Source organism: Gobio gobio (assembly GCF_949357685.1).
Source record: "Gobio gobio genome assembly, chromosome: 6".
NCBI lineage: Eukaryota > Metazoa > Chordata > Actinopteri > Cypriniformes > Gobionidae > Gobio > Gobio gobio.
In genome coordinates, this window is record NC_137102.1 from 59,048,602 (window position 1) to 59,061,216 (window position 12,615).

Sequence of the window (12,615 nt, forward strand, 5' to 3'; positions counted from 1 at the left end):
TCCTATAATTAAGAACATGCAATATTTGCTTTAAAGGTAATCATTTTCTTCTAAAGTAAATTTGTATTAATTGCAGAATCTCATTGGTGTATCAATCACACTTTAAACCTTCTGTGCTATAAAACATTTTCTTCACAAAATGATTGGATTTTGAAAATATATTAATTCACTGGCATGCTCTTGAGACATGTTACCTGGTGTTACACCTGACGAAAAGTGTGTATACCACCTCAAACCCCCACCTAAACATGGCCCTCCACTTCAAGACTGCGCTGTTTCCCCTTTCTACAGGTGGGAGATTGAACATCTGGTGATCTGAGGCCTGTACCATGATGGTAGTTTAACAAACTCAGGGTTACAGGATTAGTTTCAAGTTGACAAAACCAAACCAATCTTTTCAGGCTTTATTGGTCCCATGATGCTGAGCATCAGCTCAGGCTTTGATCCGGAGTTTAGCTGTGACATCAGCAGTGAACAGCCAATCACACGCTGTAGATTCACTCTCTCTTCTGCGGAATATTACATGATTGAAAAATAAAACGAATTTAAACACATTTACACATCAAGAAAAGAGCTGTCTATGAAAGTGGACAACTTTAAGAAAAATCTTACGTCAATGCAAGTAAGTTATGTTAGTTGATATATAGAGAGAGAATTGATCATTTAAGATCACATGTAGTCATTTTTTATAGCTTTATTTATTGATTTTAAAACTTATCTGTATATCAGCTATTTATATTAATTTTAACAAAGTGCCTATTAATGATTGATTAACTAGAATGATACATGTGTAATTGATTAAGGGGATAATAATTACATAAATGCCCTGCCCTGGAGGCGTTTAGCTGGAGTGTAAGTCACTATGGAGATGAACACTGCTAAACGCCAAACCCCTTTAATGGTACCTAAAAGGGTTAGTTCACCCCAAAATGAAAATTATCCCATGATTTACTCACCCTCAAGTCATCCGAGGTGTATGACATTCTTCTTTCAGACGAATAAAATCTTGAGTTCTGTTAAAAATGTTCTGGCTAATCCAAGCATTATAATAGCAGTAATAGTTGCTCTGTTTTTGAAGTCAATAAAAAAAGCATCTGTCCGTCATATAACTGCTCCACGCGGCTCTGGGGTGTTAATAAAGGCCTTCTGAAGCGAATCGATGCGTTTGTGTAAGAAAAATATCCATATTTAAAAATGTATTTCATTTTTTTCTATGGCTCTGCATCAGCCGTCTCCGCGCCATCACTTCCGGCGAATAAGGTCAAAATACATGCAAAATACCGGCACGATCATAGATATATATACATAGATTCCTCATTAGTGCCTGCACGGATCGGTCGAATGAGGCATCTACGTATATATATATATCTTTGATCACACCAGTATTTTGACCTTATTCGCCGGAAGTTATGGCGCTGGGAAAACTAGATGACATTCGTCTTATAAGAGGTAAAAAAATAACATAAATACTGTTGGGTTTCTCGCAGAAACTGATCGTTTCGTGTCTTTAGACATCAATGTGTCGCCATGAGCCGCAGGGTTTAATAAGGATTCGTATGTCTGTGTGTTTTTCTCTCATTGCTCTCACACTCTAAAATCTCCCCATTGACATCATTATGCGATTATCACACTGCAACGGTTGAGTTAAAAATCTTCATTTGTGTTCTACTGAAGAAACAAACACACCTACATCTTGGATGCCCTGGGGGTAAGCAGATAAACATAAAAAAATAGTTTTTGGGTGAACTGTCCCTTTAAACCCAGGATTGGCACAAACTAAGCTTAAACATATCTGGCCAGCCAGCTAAACCGGCTTCATGGTACAGGCCCCAGGTGCAATCCGACAACCGTCCCCATCTGCTGCTGCCACTGCCAAAGACAATAGCAGACTTTGAGGCTTCGCACTCCTCCTGCGGTCCATCAAGACTTAAACCTCGCTCCACTAAAACAGTTTCTTTCCATCCGAAACTGTCCTCATCAACCGGTCCACGGACATTACACATTATTACATTAACACACAACAGACTGCTATTGCATGGCCCACTTTTGCACAGCCTTCACTAATATACTGTTAGTGTATTTCTATTTTTGGCAAGGCAAGGCAAGGCAAGTTTATTTGTATAGCACATTTCATACACAGTGGCAATTCAAAGTGCTTTACACAGAAATGAAATAAAAATATTACAGTTATAATAGGAATTTAAAGAAATAAAAAATAAAGAAAATATTGAAAGATAAAAATAAAGAGTATAATTAAAAATAAAAATAAAAACAGGGTTAAATTTAAGCATATAAATTAAAATGCAAGCAGTTCGGACAAAGCACGTACAGTGGCACAGCTCATTCAGTAAATGCACAGCTAAACAGATGTGTTTTGAGTCTGGATTTGAAAGTGGCTACTGTTGGAGCACATCTGATCTGTTCAGGAAGCTGGTTCCAGCTACGGCTGGCATAATAGCTAAAAGCAGATTCTCCTTGCTTTGAGTGAACCCTTGGTATTTCTAATTGACTTGATCCTGATGATCTGAGTGATCTTTTGGGTTTGTATTTAATCAGCATATCTGCAATGTATTGAGGTCCTAGGTCATTGAGTGATTTATATACAAGTAATAGCACTTTAAAATCGATCCTAAATGTAACTGGAAGCCAGTGTAAAGATCTGAGGACTGGTGTGATATGGTCATATTTTCTGGTTCTGCTCAGGATCCTGGCAGCAGCGTTCTGTATGAGCTGCAGCTGTCTAATGGTCTTTTTGGGAAGGCCGGTGAGAAGACCATTACAATAGTCCACCCTACTGGTAATAAAAGCATGAACGAGTTTCTCTAAGTCTTGCCTGGAAACAAAGCATCTAATTCTTGATATATTTTTGAGATGATAGTAAGCGGATTTAGTTATTGCTTTGACATGACTATTGAAACTCAGGTTTGACTCCAAAATCACACCAAGATTCCTGACTTGATTTTTTGATTTCAGGCCTTTAGCCTCAAGATATGCATTCACCTTCAGAATTTCATCTTTGTTTCCAAATGTAGTAATTTCAGTTTTGTCTTTGTTTAACTGAAGAAAGTTTTGGCACATCCAACTGTTAACTTCATCAATGCATGTACATAGAGAGTCAATGGGGCTGTAGTCATTAGGTGATAGGGCTAAGTAGATCTGGGTGTCGTCAGCATAGCTGTGGTAAGCCATTTTGTTATTTTTCATTATTTGGCTGAGTGGCAGCATGTACAGGTTGAATAGGAGTGGTGCAAGAATTGACCCTTGTGGGACTCCGCATGTCATGGATGTCCACTCAGACTTATGGTCACCTATACTCACATAATAACCTCTCCCTTCTAAGTATGACCTGAACCATTTGAGGACCATTCCAGAAAGCCCAACCCAATTTTCTAGCCTGTCAAGAAGTATTTTGTGGTCAACAGTGTCGAATGCAGCACTGAGGTCCAGTAGTACCAGAATTGATGTTTTGCCTGTATCTGTATTGAGGCGAATATCATTTATAATCTTTATGAGGGCCGTCTCTGTGCTGTGATGCGGTCGGAAACCAGATTGAAAATTGTCAAAGTATCCGTTTGAGCTTAAGAATTTGTTCAGCTGACTGAAAACAACTTTTTCAATGATCTTGCCTATGAAGGGGAGATTTGAGATTGGTCTGTAGTTGCTCAGTATGGAGTTATCCAGATTTCTCTTTTTCAGGAGAGGCTTAACTACTGCGGTTTTAAGGGAGTTTGGAAAAGTCCCAGAAAGAAGTGAGGCGTTTACCACTTCTAGGAGATCTGCTTCTAAACAGTTAAACACACTTTTGAAAAAAGAAGTGGGGAGTGTGTCAAGGGCGCAGGTTGATGTTTTAAGGTGCTGTACTGTTTCTTCTAAAATTTTACCATCAATTGCTTCGAAATCAGTCATAGTAACTTTCTGAGGCTGTGGTCTGATCTGATTCACCTCAGAGCAACTAAACGATGTGCTGATCGCATTTCTGATATTAATGATTTTCTCGGAGAAGAAGGAAGCAAACTCACTGCATTTGCTGTCTGAGAGCATTTCACTGGGAATGTGACTCGGGGGGTTTGTTAGTCTCTCTACAGTAGCAAAAAGAGTGCGTGTGTTGTTTATGTTTCTGTTTATAATATTTGAAAAGAAGGTCTGTCTAGCTTTGCCTAGTTCCACATTGAAAGCACGAAGACTGTCTTTATAGATCTTATAATGGACTACAAGTTTTGTCTTTCGCCACATGCGTTCCGATTTCCTGCATTGTCTTTTCATTAATTGCACTGCTGTTGAGTTTCTCCAAGGTGCTTTTTGTTTGCCACTCTTTTTCCTGGCTTTTACAGGAGCAATATCATCAATTACACCCTTAACTTTTGAGTTAAAAGAGTCAAGGAGAAAATCAACAGAGTCTGCAGATATGCTTGGTGTTAGAGATATAGCCTTCATAAACAGCACACTAGTGTTCTCATTTAAGCATCTCTTTTTGATAGAGACAGATCTGGTTTCAATGGCAGGAGAGATTGATATATCAAAGAAAATACAGAAATGATCAGACAGTGCCACATCCTTAATAACTATTGATGAAATGTTTAGCCCCTTACTGATAAGTAAATCTAGAGTGTGTCCACGATCATGTGTGGGTCCGTGAACATGTTGTGTCAAATCAAAAGTGTTAAGAACAGTCATGAGATCTTTTGTTGTACTGGATTCAGCATTGTCAATGTGAATGTTAAAATCCCCAGCAATAGTAAAACAGTCATACTCAGATGAGATTGCTGATAACAGCTCTGTAAAGTCATCAATAAAGGCCGGAGAATATTTCGGAGGCCTATAAATAATGATAAGCAGGATGCGTGGAGCACCTTTTAGCACAATGCCCAGATATTCTAGAGACAAATAGTCACCAAAAGATACTTGCTTACATTGATAAACATCTTTAAATAGAGCAGCGACCCCCCCCCCCCCCCCCCCTTCTGACTGGTCTGCAGACACTCATAAAAGTAAAGTTAGGAGGGGCTGTTTCATTGAGGACTGTTGCACTGCAGCTGTCTTCTAGCCACGTTTCATTTAGCAGCAAAAAATCTAGGTTGTTTGTGGATATTAAGTCGTTGACTAGAAATGATTTGTTTTTAAGTGAACGGATGTTTAAGAGTGCTAACTTAACAGTATTAATTTTAATTTTTTCCCCCATAGTAATCTTAGTTTGACAATTAACAGGCAGCAGATTAGATGGGTTTGCCATACGGCCTGAGAAAGCCTTGGACTTTCTATCACGTAACAGAACAGAAATAGAGAAAGATAGAGGCACACTGGATTCACGCATGTTTTGTAAACATTTGATAAGATTGCTGTTGACGTTGCGAGGACCCAGAACACGTCACTGAGAGCTGGTATCAGTTGCTTTTGGTGCAGATGGAGGAGGGTGTGTGCCCTGGCGTTGTGACCGAAGAAATCTCACAGGAGGAGGGGCAGAGCGAGCTGGGCCCACAGTCTTTGGTGGTTGTGGGCCTTGACGCTTTTTGGTTGATATCTGGGGGCTTGCAGTGATCGAGTATGATTGTCTGTTTCCAGTATAAACAAAATCCATTTTCTCTGTGAAGCTCAGAGGCGGGGATGCTGTAGAGCGGGATAACATGTCTGGTGAGGGGGGCTGTTTCTCTGGTGTTACCGGAAACTGCAATATGTTATCGTCCGGTTCAAGGATTGACTTTTCTTCCAGCCTATTGCTTATATTACATATAAGTTTTAAAAGTTCACCAGTGTCACTCCTGATGGTCCCCATTTTTACCAGTGCCTCCACAGACTCCACAGTATGGGCTGAGATGTTACTGTTTAGTGGCTCGATCTGTGTCACTTCGAGCTGTTCTAATCCATCACAGTCTATCTGTGGTGAGCTCTGAGGGCGGGGTTCAGCTGGGAGTGTGTCCATGAGAAGTGGTTGTTGTGGCTGCGTGGTGTTATCATTGTCCTTGTGGGGTGTATCAACCGCATGTCCATTCAGATGCTGAAATGAAGTCCTGTGATCGTACTTTACTGGTGTGTGTGTGCTATCCAGGTTGAGTGGGTTAGCACACACAGCTGAAGGATGATGAAGGGAAAAATAAATATTGTCCTTTAGCACTCTTGCACCGAGTTTGTTTGGGTGGAGGCCATTTGATGTAAACAGTTGTCTCTGACTCCAGAAGAGATTAAAGTTGTCGATAAAGTTCACTCCCTTCATGTTGCAGGTTTTTTGCAGCCATGTATTAAGCCCAAGTAGCCGTGAGAACCTATTTGTTCCTCTTGCTGGAAGTGGTCCACTGATGAACGGCTGAACTTTCAGTTTTCTAAGTGTTTCAAAAAGTTCATTAAAATCCCTCTTTAGAAGTTCTGACTCCTCTCTCTGAATATCGTTCTTTCCCACATGAATGATAAGTCGATTTGCAGTCTTATGTTTCATCAGAATGTTCTTAAGTTCCCTGTTTACATCAGAGACTGTTGCTTGTGGAAGGCAGCATGTAGTTGTATCCCTGCTGCTAATGTTTCTGATTGTTGAGTCCCCCACTATGAGAGTCCTGGGCTCGGCTGCGCTCTGAGCTGAGGGCCGCTGTCTGCTCGACCTTGAGCGCCTGTTAGCATTAGTGTTAGCTGCGGGCTGATTCAATCTGTGTTCGGTCATATTCATCACATTTGGGGATTCCTCACCCACATTCATTAGCACTTCAAATCTGTTTTCAAGATGTATATTTGGTGGTAGAAAACTAGTGTTTGCAATCCTTGTGTCTGGGGTAGAGCATGCTACTGCGGCAATATGTGATGCTCGTGACAATCTGATGTCTCGAGTGCCTTTGGGTCTTGCTCCCTGTTTGTTCCATTGATTAGTGTGTTGATCAGTTACTTGTTTCTCTACATGTTGAGTAGCACTACATTAATGGGACTCACCGGCAGTGTGCAGAGGGCGATCATGATGAAGCTCTGCTGTGTGATTCGTCTGGTTGGATGGTTCCGCAAATAACTTTGTTTCAAGAACTGCAATCCTTTGTAAAAGTCTGTGGCAGTTTGTGCAGCAAGTAGATTCTAGAAGAGGCATTTTCTTATCCTTTTGAATGTAGGCAGCTGTGTTTTCCCTTCTCCGGAATGTAAGCTGGAGGCAGTGGGAGGCTGGTCGGTTGAAATATTCCGCTTTTTGTTTAGGAATTCAGTCACCAGAGTTTCTAATTTTATCATTGGAGTCAAGCTTTGTCGTTTGAGCAATGTGCTGATTTGCTGAAGTTGTAAAATATAGAAGCGATAGAGCAAAGCGCGGAGCAGTAAGCAAGAGCGTCCGAACAGTAGCGAAGCAGGAACTTTTTCCTAAATCTTTTATATTTATGCTCATGGTTTTCATACCTTTATAGATTCTTTATATTTATGCTTATGTACCAGTCCTACTTGACCCGCTCCTAGTGGGATTCATATCCGAGTCTCCGGCGTGCGAAGCTAGCGTTAACAAGGACATTAAAGACGGCTAGCGCCTCTTGAGGCCAGGGAAGGGAGATTTACACACACCGCTCTTACTGGCCTCATCGAACACTGGACTCCAGCATTAGAACATTTGAGTGAGTTTGACAAGGGCCAGATTGTGACGGGTCAGAGCATCTCCAAAACTGCAGCTCTTGTGGGGTGTTCCCGGTCTGCAGAGGTCAGTCTCTATCAAAAGTGCTCAGAGGAAGGACCAGTGGAGAACCGGCCACAGGGTCATGAAGGACCAGTGGAGAACCGGCCACAGGGTCATGGAGGACCAGTGGAGAACCGGCCACAGGGTCATGGAGGACCAGTGGAGAACCGGCCACAGGGTCATGAAGGACCAGTGGAGAACCGGCCACAGGGTCATGGAGGACCAGTGGAGAACCGGCCACAGGGTCATGGAGGACCAGTGGAGAACCGGCCACAGGGTCATGGAGGACCAGTGGAGAACCGGCCACAGGGTCATGGAGGACCAGTGGAGAACCGGCCACAGGGTCATGGAGGACCAGTGGAGAACCGGCCACAGGGTCATGGAGGACCAGTGGAGAACCGGCCACAGGGTCATGAAGGACCAGTGGAGAACCGGCCACAGGGTCATGGAGGACCAGTGGAGAACCGGCCACAGGGTCATGAAGAACCAATGGAGAACCGGCCACAGGGTCATGAAGGACCAGTGGAGAACCGGCCACAGGGTCATGGAGGACCAGTGGAGAACCGGCCACAGGGTCATGGAGGACCAGTGGAGAACCGGCCACAGGGTCATGGAGGACCAGTGGAGAACCGGCCACAGGGTCATGGAGGACCAGTGGAGAACCGGCCACAGGGTCATGGAGGACCAGTGGAGAACCGGCCACAGGGTCATGGAGGACCAGTGGAGAACCGGCCACAGGGTCATGGAGGACCAGTGGAGAACCGGCCACAGGGTCATGGAGGACCAGTGGAGAACCGGCCACAGGGTCATGAAGGACCAGTGGAGAACCGGCCACAGGGTCATGGAGGACCAGTGGAGAACCAGCCACAGGGTCATGGAGGACCAGTGGAGAACCGGCCACAGGGTCATGAAGGACCAGTGGAGAACCGGCCACAGGGTCATGAAGAACCAATGGAGAACCGGCCACAGGGTCATGAAGGACCAATGGAGAACCGGCCACAGGGTCATGAAGAACCAATGGAGAACCGGCCACAGGGTCATGAAGGACCAGTGGAAAACCGGCCACAGGGTCATGAAGGACCAATGGAGAACCGGCCACAGGGTCATGAAGAACCAATGGAGAACCGGCCACAGGGTCATGAAGGACCAATGGAGAACCGGCCACAGGGTCATGAAGAACCAATGGAGAACCGGCCACAGGGTCATGAAGGACCAATGGAGAACCGGCCACAGGGTCATGAAGGACCAGTGGAGAACCGGCCACAGGGTCATGAAGGACCAGTGGAGAACCGGCCACAGGGTCATGAAGGACCAGTGGAGAACCGGCCACAGGGTCATGAAGGACAAGTGGAGAACCGGCCACAGGGTCATGAAGGACCAGTGGAGAACCGGCCACAGGGTCATGAAGGACCAGTGGAGAACCGGCCACAGGGTCATGAAGGACCAGTGGAGAACCGGCCACAGGGTCATGAAGGACAAGTGGAGAACCGGCCACAGGGTCATGAAGGACCAGTGGAGAACCGGCCACAGGGTCATGAAGGACCAGTGGAGAACCGGCCACAGGGTCATGAAGGACCAGTGGAGAACCGGCCACAGGGTCATGAAGGACAAGTGGAGAACCGGCCACAGGGTCATGAAGGACCAGTGGAGAACCGGCCACAGGGTCATGAAGGACCAGTGGAGAACCGGCCACAGGGTCATGAAGGACCAGTGGAGAACCGGCCACAGGGTCATGAAGGACAAGTGGAGAACCGGCCACAGGGTCATGGAGGACCAGTGGAGAACCGGCCACAGGGTCATGGGCGGCCGAGGCTCATTGATGCACGTGGGGAGCGAAGGCTGGATCAAACAGACGAGCTACTGGAGCTCAAACTGCTCAAGAAGTTAATGCTGGTTCTGATAGAAAGGGGTCAGAATACACAGAGCATCTCAGTTTGTTGTGTATGGGGCGGCACAGCCGCTGACCAGTGCCCATGCTGACCCCTGACCCCTGTCCACCGCCCAAAGCACCAACAGTGGCCCGTGAGCATCAGAACTGGACCACGGAGCAATGGAAGAAGGCGGCCTGGTCTGATGAATAGCGTGGATGGCCGGGTGTGTGTGTGTGGCTGACCTGGGGAACACATGGCACCAGGTGCATTATGGGAAGAAGGCGAGCCGGTGGAGGCAGTGATGCTTTGGGCAATGTTCTGCTGGGAAACCTTGGGTCCTCCATCATGTGGATGTTACTTTGACACGTCCCACCTACCTAAGCATTGCTGAGCCCATGTCCAGCCTTTGGAGACGGTTTTCCCTGCTGGCTGTGGCTCTTTCAGCAGATAATGCGCCGCCACAAAGCACAAATGCTTCAGGAATGGTTTGAGGAGCACAACAACGAGTTTGAGTCCAAATTCTCCAGATCTCAATCCAATCGAGCATCTGTGGGATGTGCGGAACAAACAAGTCTGATCCATGGATGCGCCACCTCGCAACTTACAGGACTTAAAGGATCTACTGCTAACATCTTGGTGCCAGATACACCACAGCACACCTTCAGGGGTCTAGTGGAGTCCATGCCTCGACGGGTCAGGGCTGTTCTCACAATATTAGGTCATAATGGTCATGTTGTGCTTGATCGGTGTATGTACCATTTAGACCATTATTGTTTGCAATGAAGAGAGTTTCAACCAGTATAACAAAAAAATGGCCTATCCCTTTAAAGGCTGATTCTGGTACATGTTCAATAAAGCAAATGGTACATGCTCAGAAAACACTATTACCTTTGCGCGCTAAACACGGTTTCACTGCGTTTTGTGAATGTTTGTGGAGTCTCATTAGGGTCACATCAGCACAAATGTCTGCATGATTAACGGGTCTCTAATCACTAGAGGGCGAGAACGCGCCGCAATGGAGCTGCAGCTCTTCCTCTGTCCGCTGGAGCGCGCGTGAGAGGCTCCTCAAAACCCGCCGGCGGCTGCGCTCGAGCTCAGAGTGGCGACGCGGGCTCGGGACATCAAAGCAAAAACTGCTTACAAAGTAACAGTCGCGGCACGTCATCAAAGTCGCCGCGGGAAACATCCGAACGCGGAGCGTGACAGCCGGCGGGGATTCCCGCGTGTCCGCGCGGGGGCTGGAGAAGTGCGACCGAAGAACAAGAGGAACTGACCACAAGCGGTCATCGCGTCCAGTTTCTGCGGCTGCTAGTGTTGCGTTCGCCGGCTGCCATTGCAAATAAATGCCAGGATCGCGGTATAGAACGGATTACAGCTTCCACACAATCCACAGGCTCCGCTCCACAACGGGAACAAGAGTTTGACATCCTGTGTGTTCACTACGACATGGGGTAAGACGAGTCGCTGCTCGCTCAGATTCTTATTTAGAGGAACTTCAGCCCAACTTGCTGTCGGAAACTGTGTTAGATTAAAGACTTCCCATGCCCGCGCGTGCTTTATAAGATCATATGCACAGGCATGCATTGGAAAAAGTGGGAAAATCATTGCATGTGTGTGGATTTGACACACTCTTTATACAAGTGCATGCATGCAAACTCATTTTAAAGGACCTGCAAAAACGCCAAAAGGTGATTTTACTTCATTTGCATAACCTTATGTGCATTTAACTGTAGAAAACGAGCTACCCATAAATCTCAGTTCAAGTGTCGCCACTGGTGTATTTATTCCTACACTGTAATCAAATATTGTTGGTTTAACTTTAAAAAGTAAATAATCTGGTTGCCTTGAAATTCATTCATTCATTGCCTTGAGTTCATTAAAATTGAAAATTGGAGTTAATAAATATAAACTCAAAATATTATTGTACACTGAAAAAAATGTGTATGGCCCGATTAAATTAAGCATAATTTATTTCGTTTAAATAATTTAAATTTAGTTTTTTTATTTTAATTGTAAAAAATTAATTGGTTTTATGGGAATTGCATGTGTTTTTGTTTAAATTGAGATAAAATAAATTGATTGCGACCACTTACGATAAAAAAAATGTAGTAAATTCAACTAATCATTTTTTTCAGTGTATCTGAACCACATAAATAAATAAAAAATGAAAAATAGCACAACTTCAATGCATTATCATAATAAAACACACAATTACGCAATATGCTTACAAAATCTTTTAATAATATTTGAATAAAGGGCGATGTCGATTCTCAAATGTTCATTGTATTAACTCAAATTTTTAATTTCAATGAACTCAATGAATTTTAAGGCAACCAGGTGACTTGTTTTTTTTTTTACAGTGTGATAGTGATTTGTACTTATGCATCTGTTTTTGTTTAAAAAAGATGAATTTGTGTGAACTTAATCCCCGTCCTTGACCCAGATGTGTCATTAATGTCCTCAGTGTTATTAATGCGTGTGTGTGTTTGCGTGTCGTTTGTTTCTGTGGCAGAAGGAGACCCTCATCTGTCCAGTAAGAATGTTTCCATTGCACAGAGAGAGGTAAGATGAGCCAAATAAACATTATTTTGAAGCCTCATGCATTCGCCTGCTGTCAGCCATTTAAAAACGTGCTCTTTGTGGGAACGGACACCTGTTTTCCCATCGAGCGACCCATTTCTCCTGGAGTTATGGATTCTGATTCGCAGATGAAGAGAGATCTCTGCACACACAAAAAAGCTCGTGGGATATTGTTTATGAAACAGCCAGGATTGTGTTTTTTTTTCAGTTGCCATGACGACCGCACAATGTATGTTCTGCGGCGTCTCAAGTGTCCACCTCTGAGTTTCAGGAGTGCTGTAGTGAAGCGGCCCTGACCTTCAGGAGCCGCTGATGGGTTCGAGCCGTCATTAGTTCAGGTGTGAGGACACGCCTGGCCTGCTTTCTCCATCCGTCTTTGTCTGTTATTGGCTCATTAATGCTCCTGGTCTTGTTGTCGGGGAATTATCCGCACACTTTATTCCTCAGGAAACACTCATGTGTCGTTAGATATATTCAGAAGAGCATTAACACCACGCTTTGGTAGATCATCATAATTATGACACGCTGACATAGTAAGTG

General features: G+C 44.5%; 1 protein-coding gene across 1 annotated transcript in view; it reads left to right on the plus strand.

Moving 5' to 3' along the window:
- Nucleotides 1-10,849: 10,849 nt before the first annotated feature.
- Nucleotides 10,850-12,615, plus strand: part of LOC307128096 (homer protein homolog 3) — a 61,497-nt gene continuing 59,731 nt past the window's right edge. Inside the window, exons 1-2 of the mRNA XM_079819694.1 lie at nucleotides 10,850-10,946; nucleotides 12,008-12,057. Coding sequence (XP_079675820.1) covers nucleotides 12,035-12,057 — 23 coding nt within the window. The 5' untranslated portion in view covers nucleotides 10,850-10,946; nucleotides 12,008-12,034. The remainder of the gene's footprint in view (nucleotides 10,947-12,007; nucleotides 12,058-12,615) is intronic.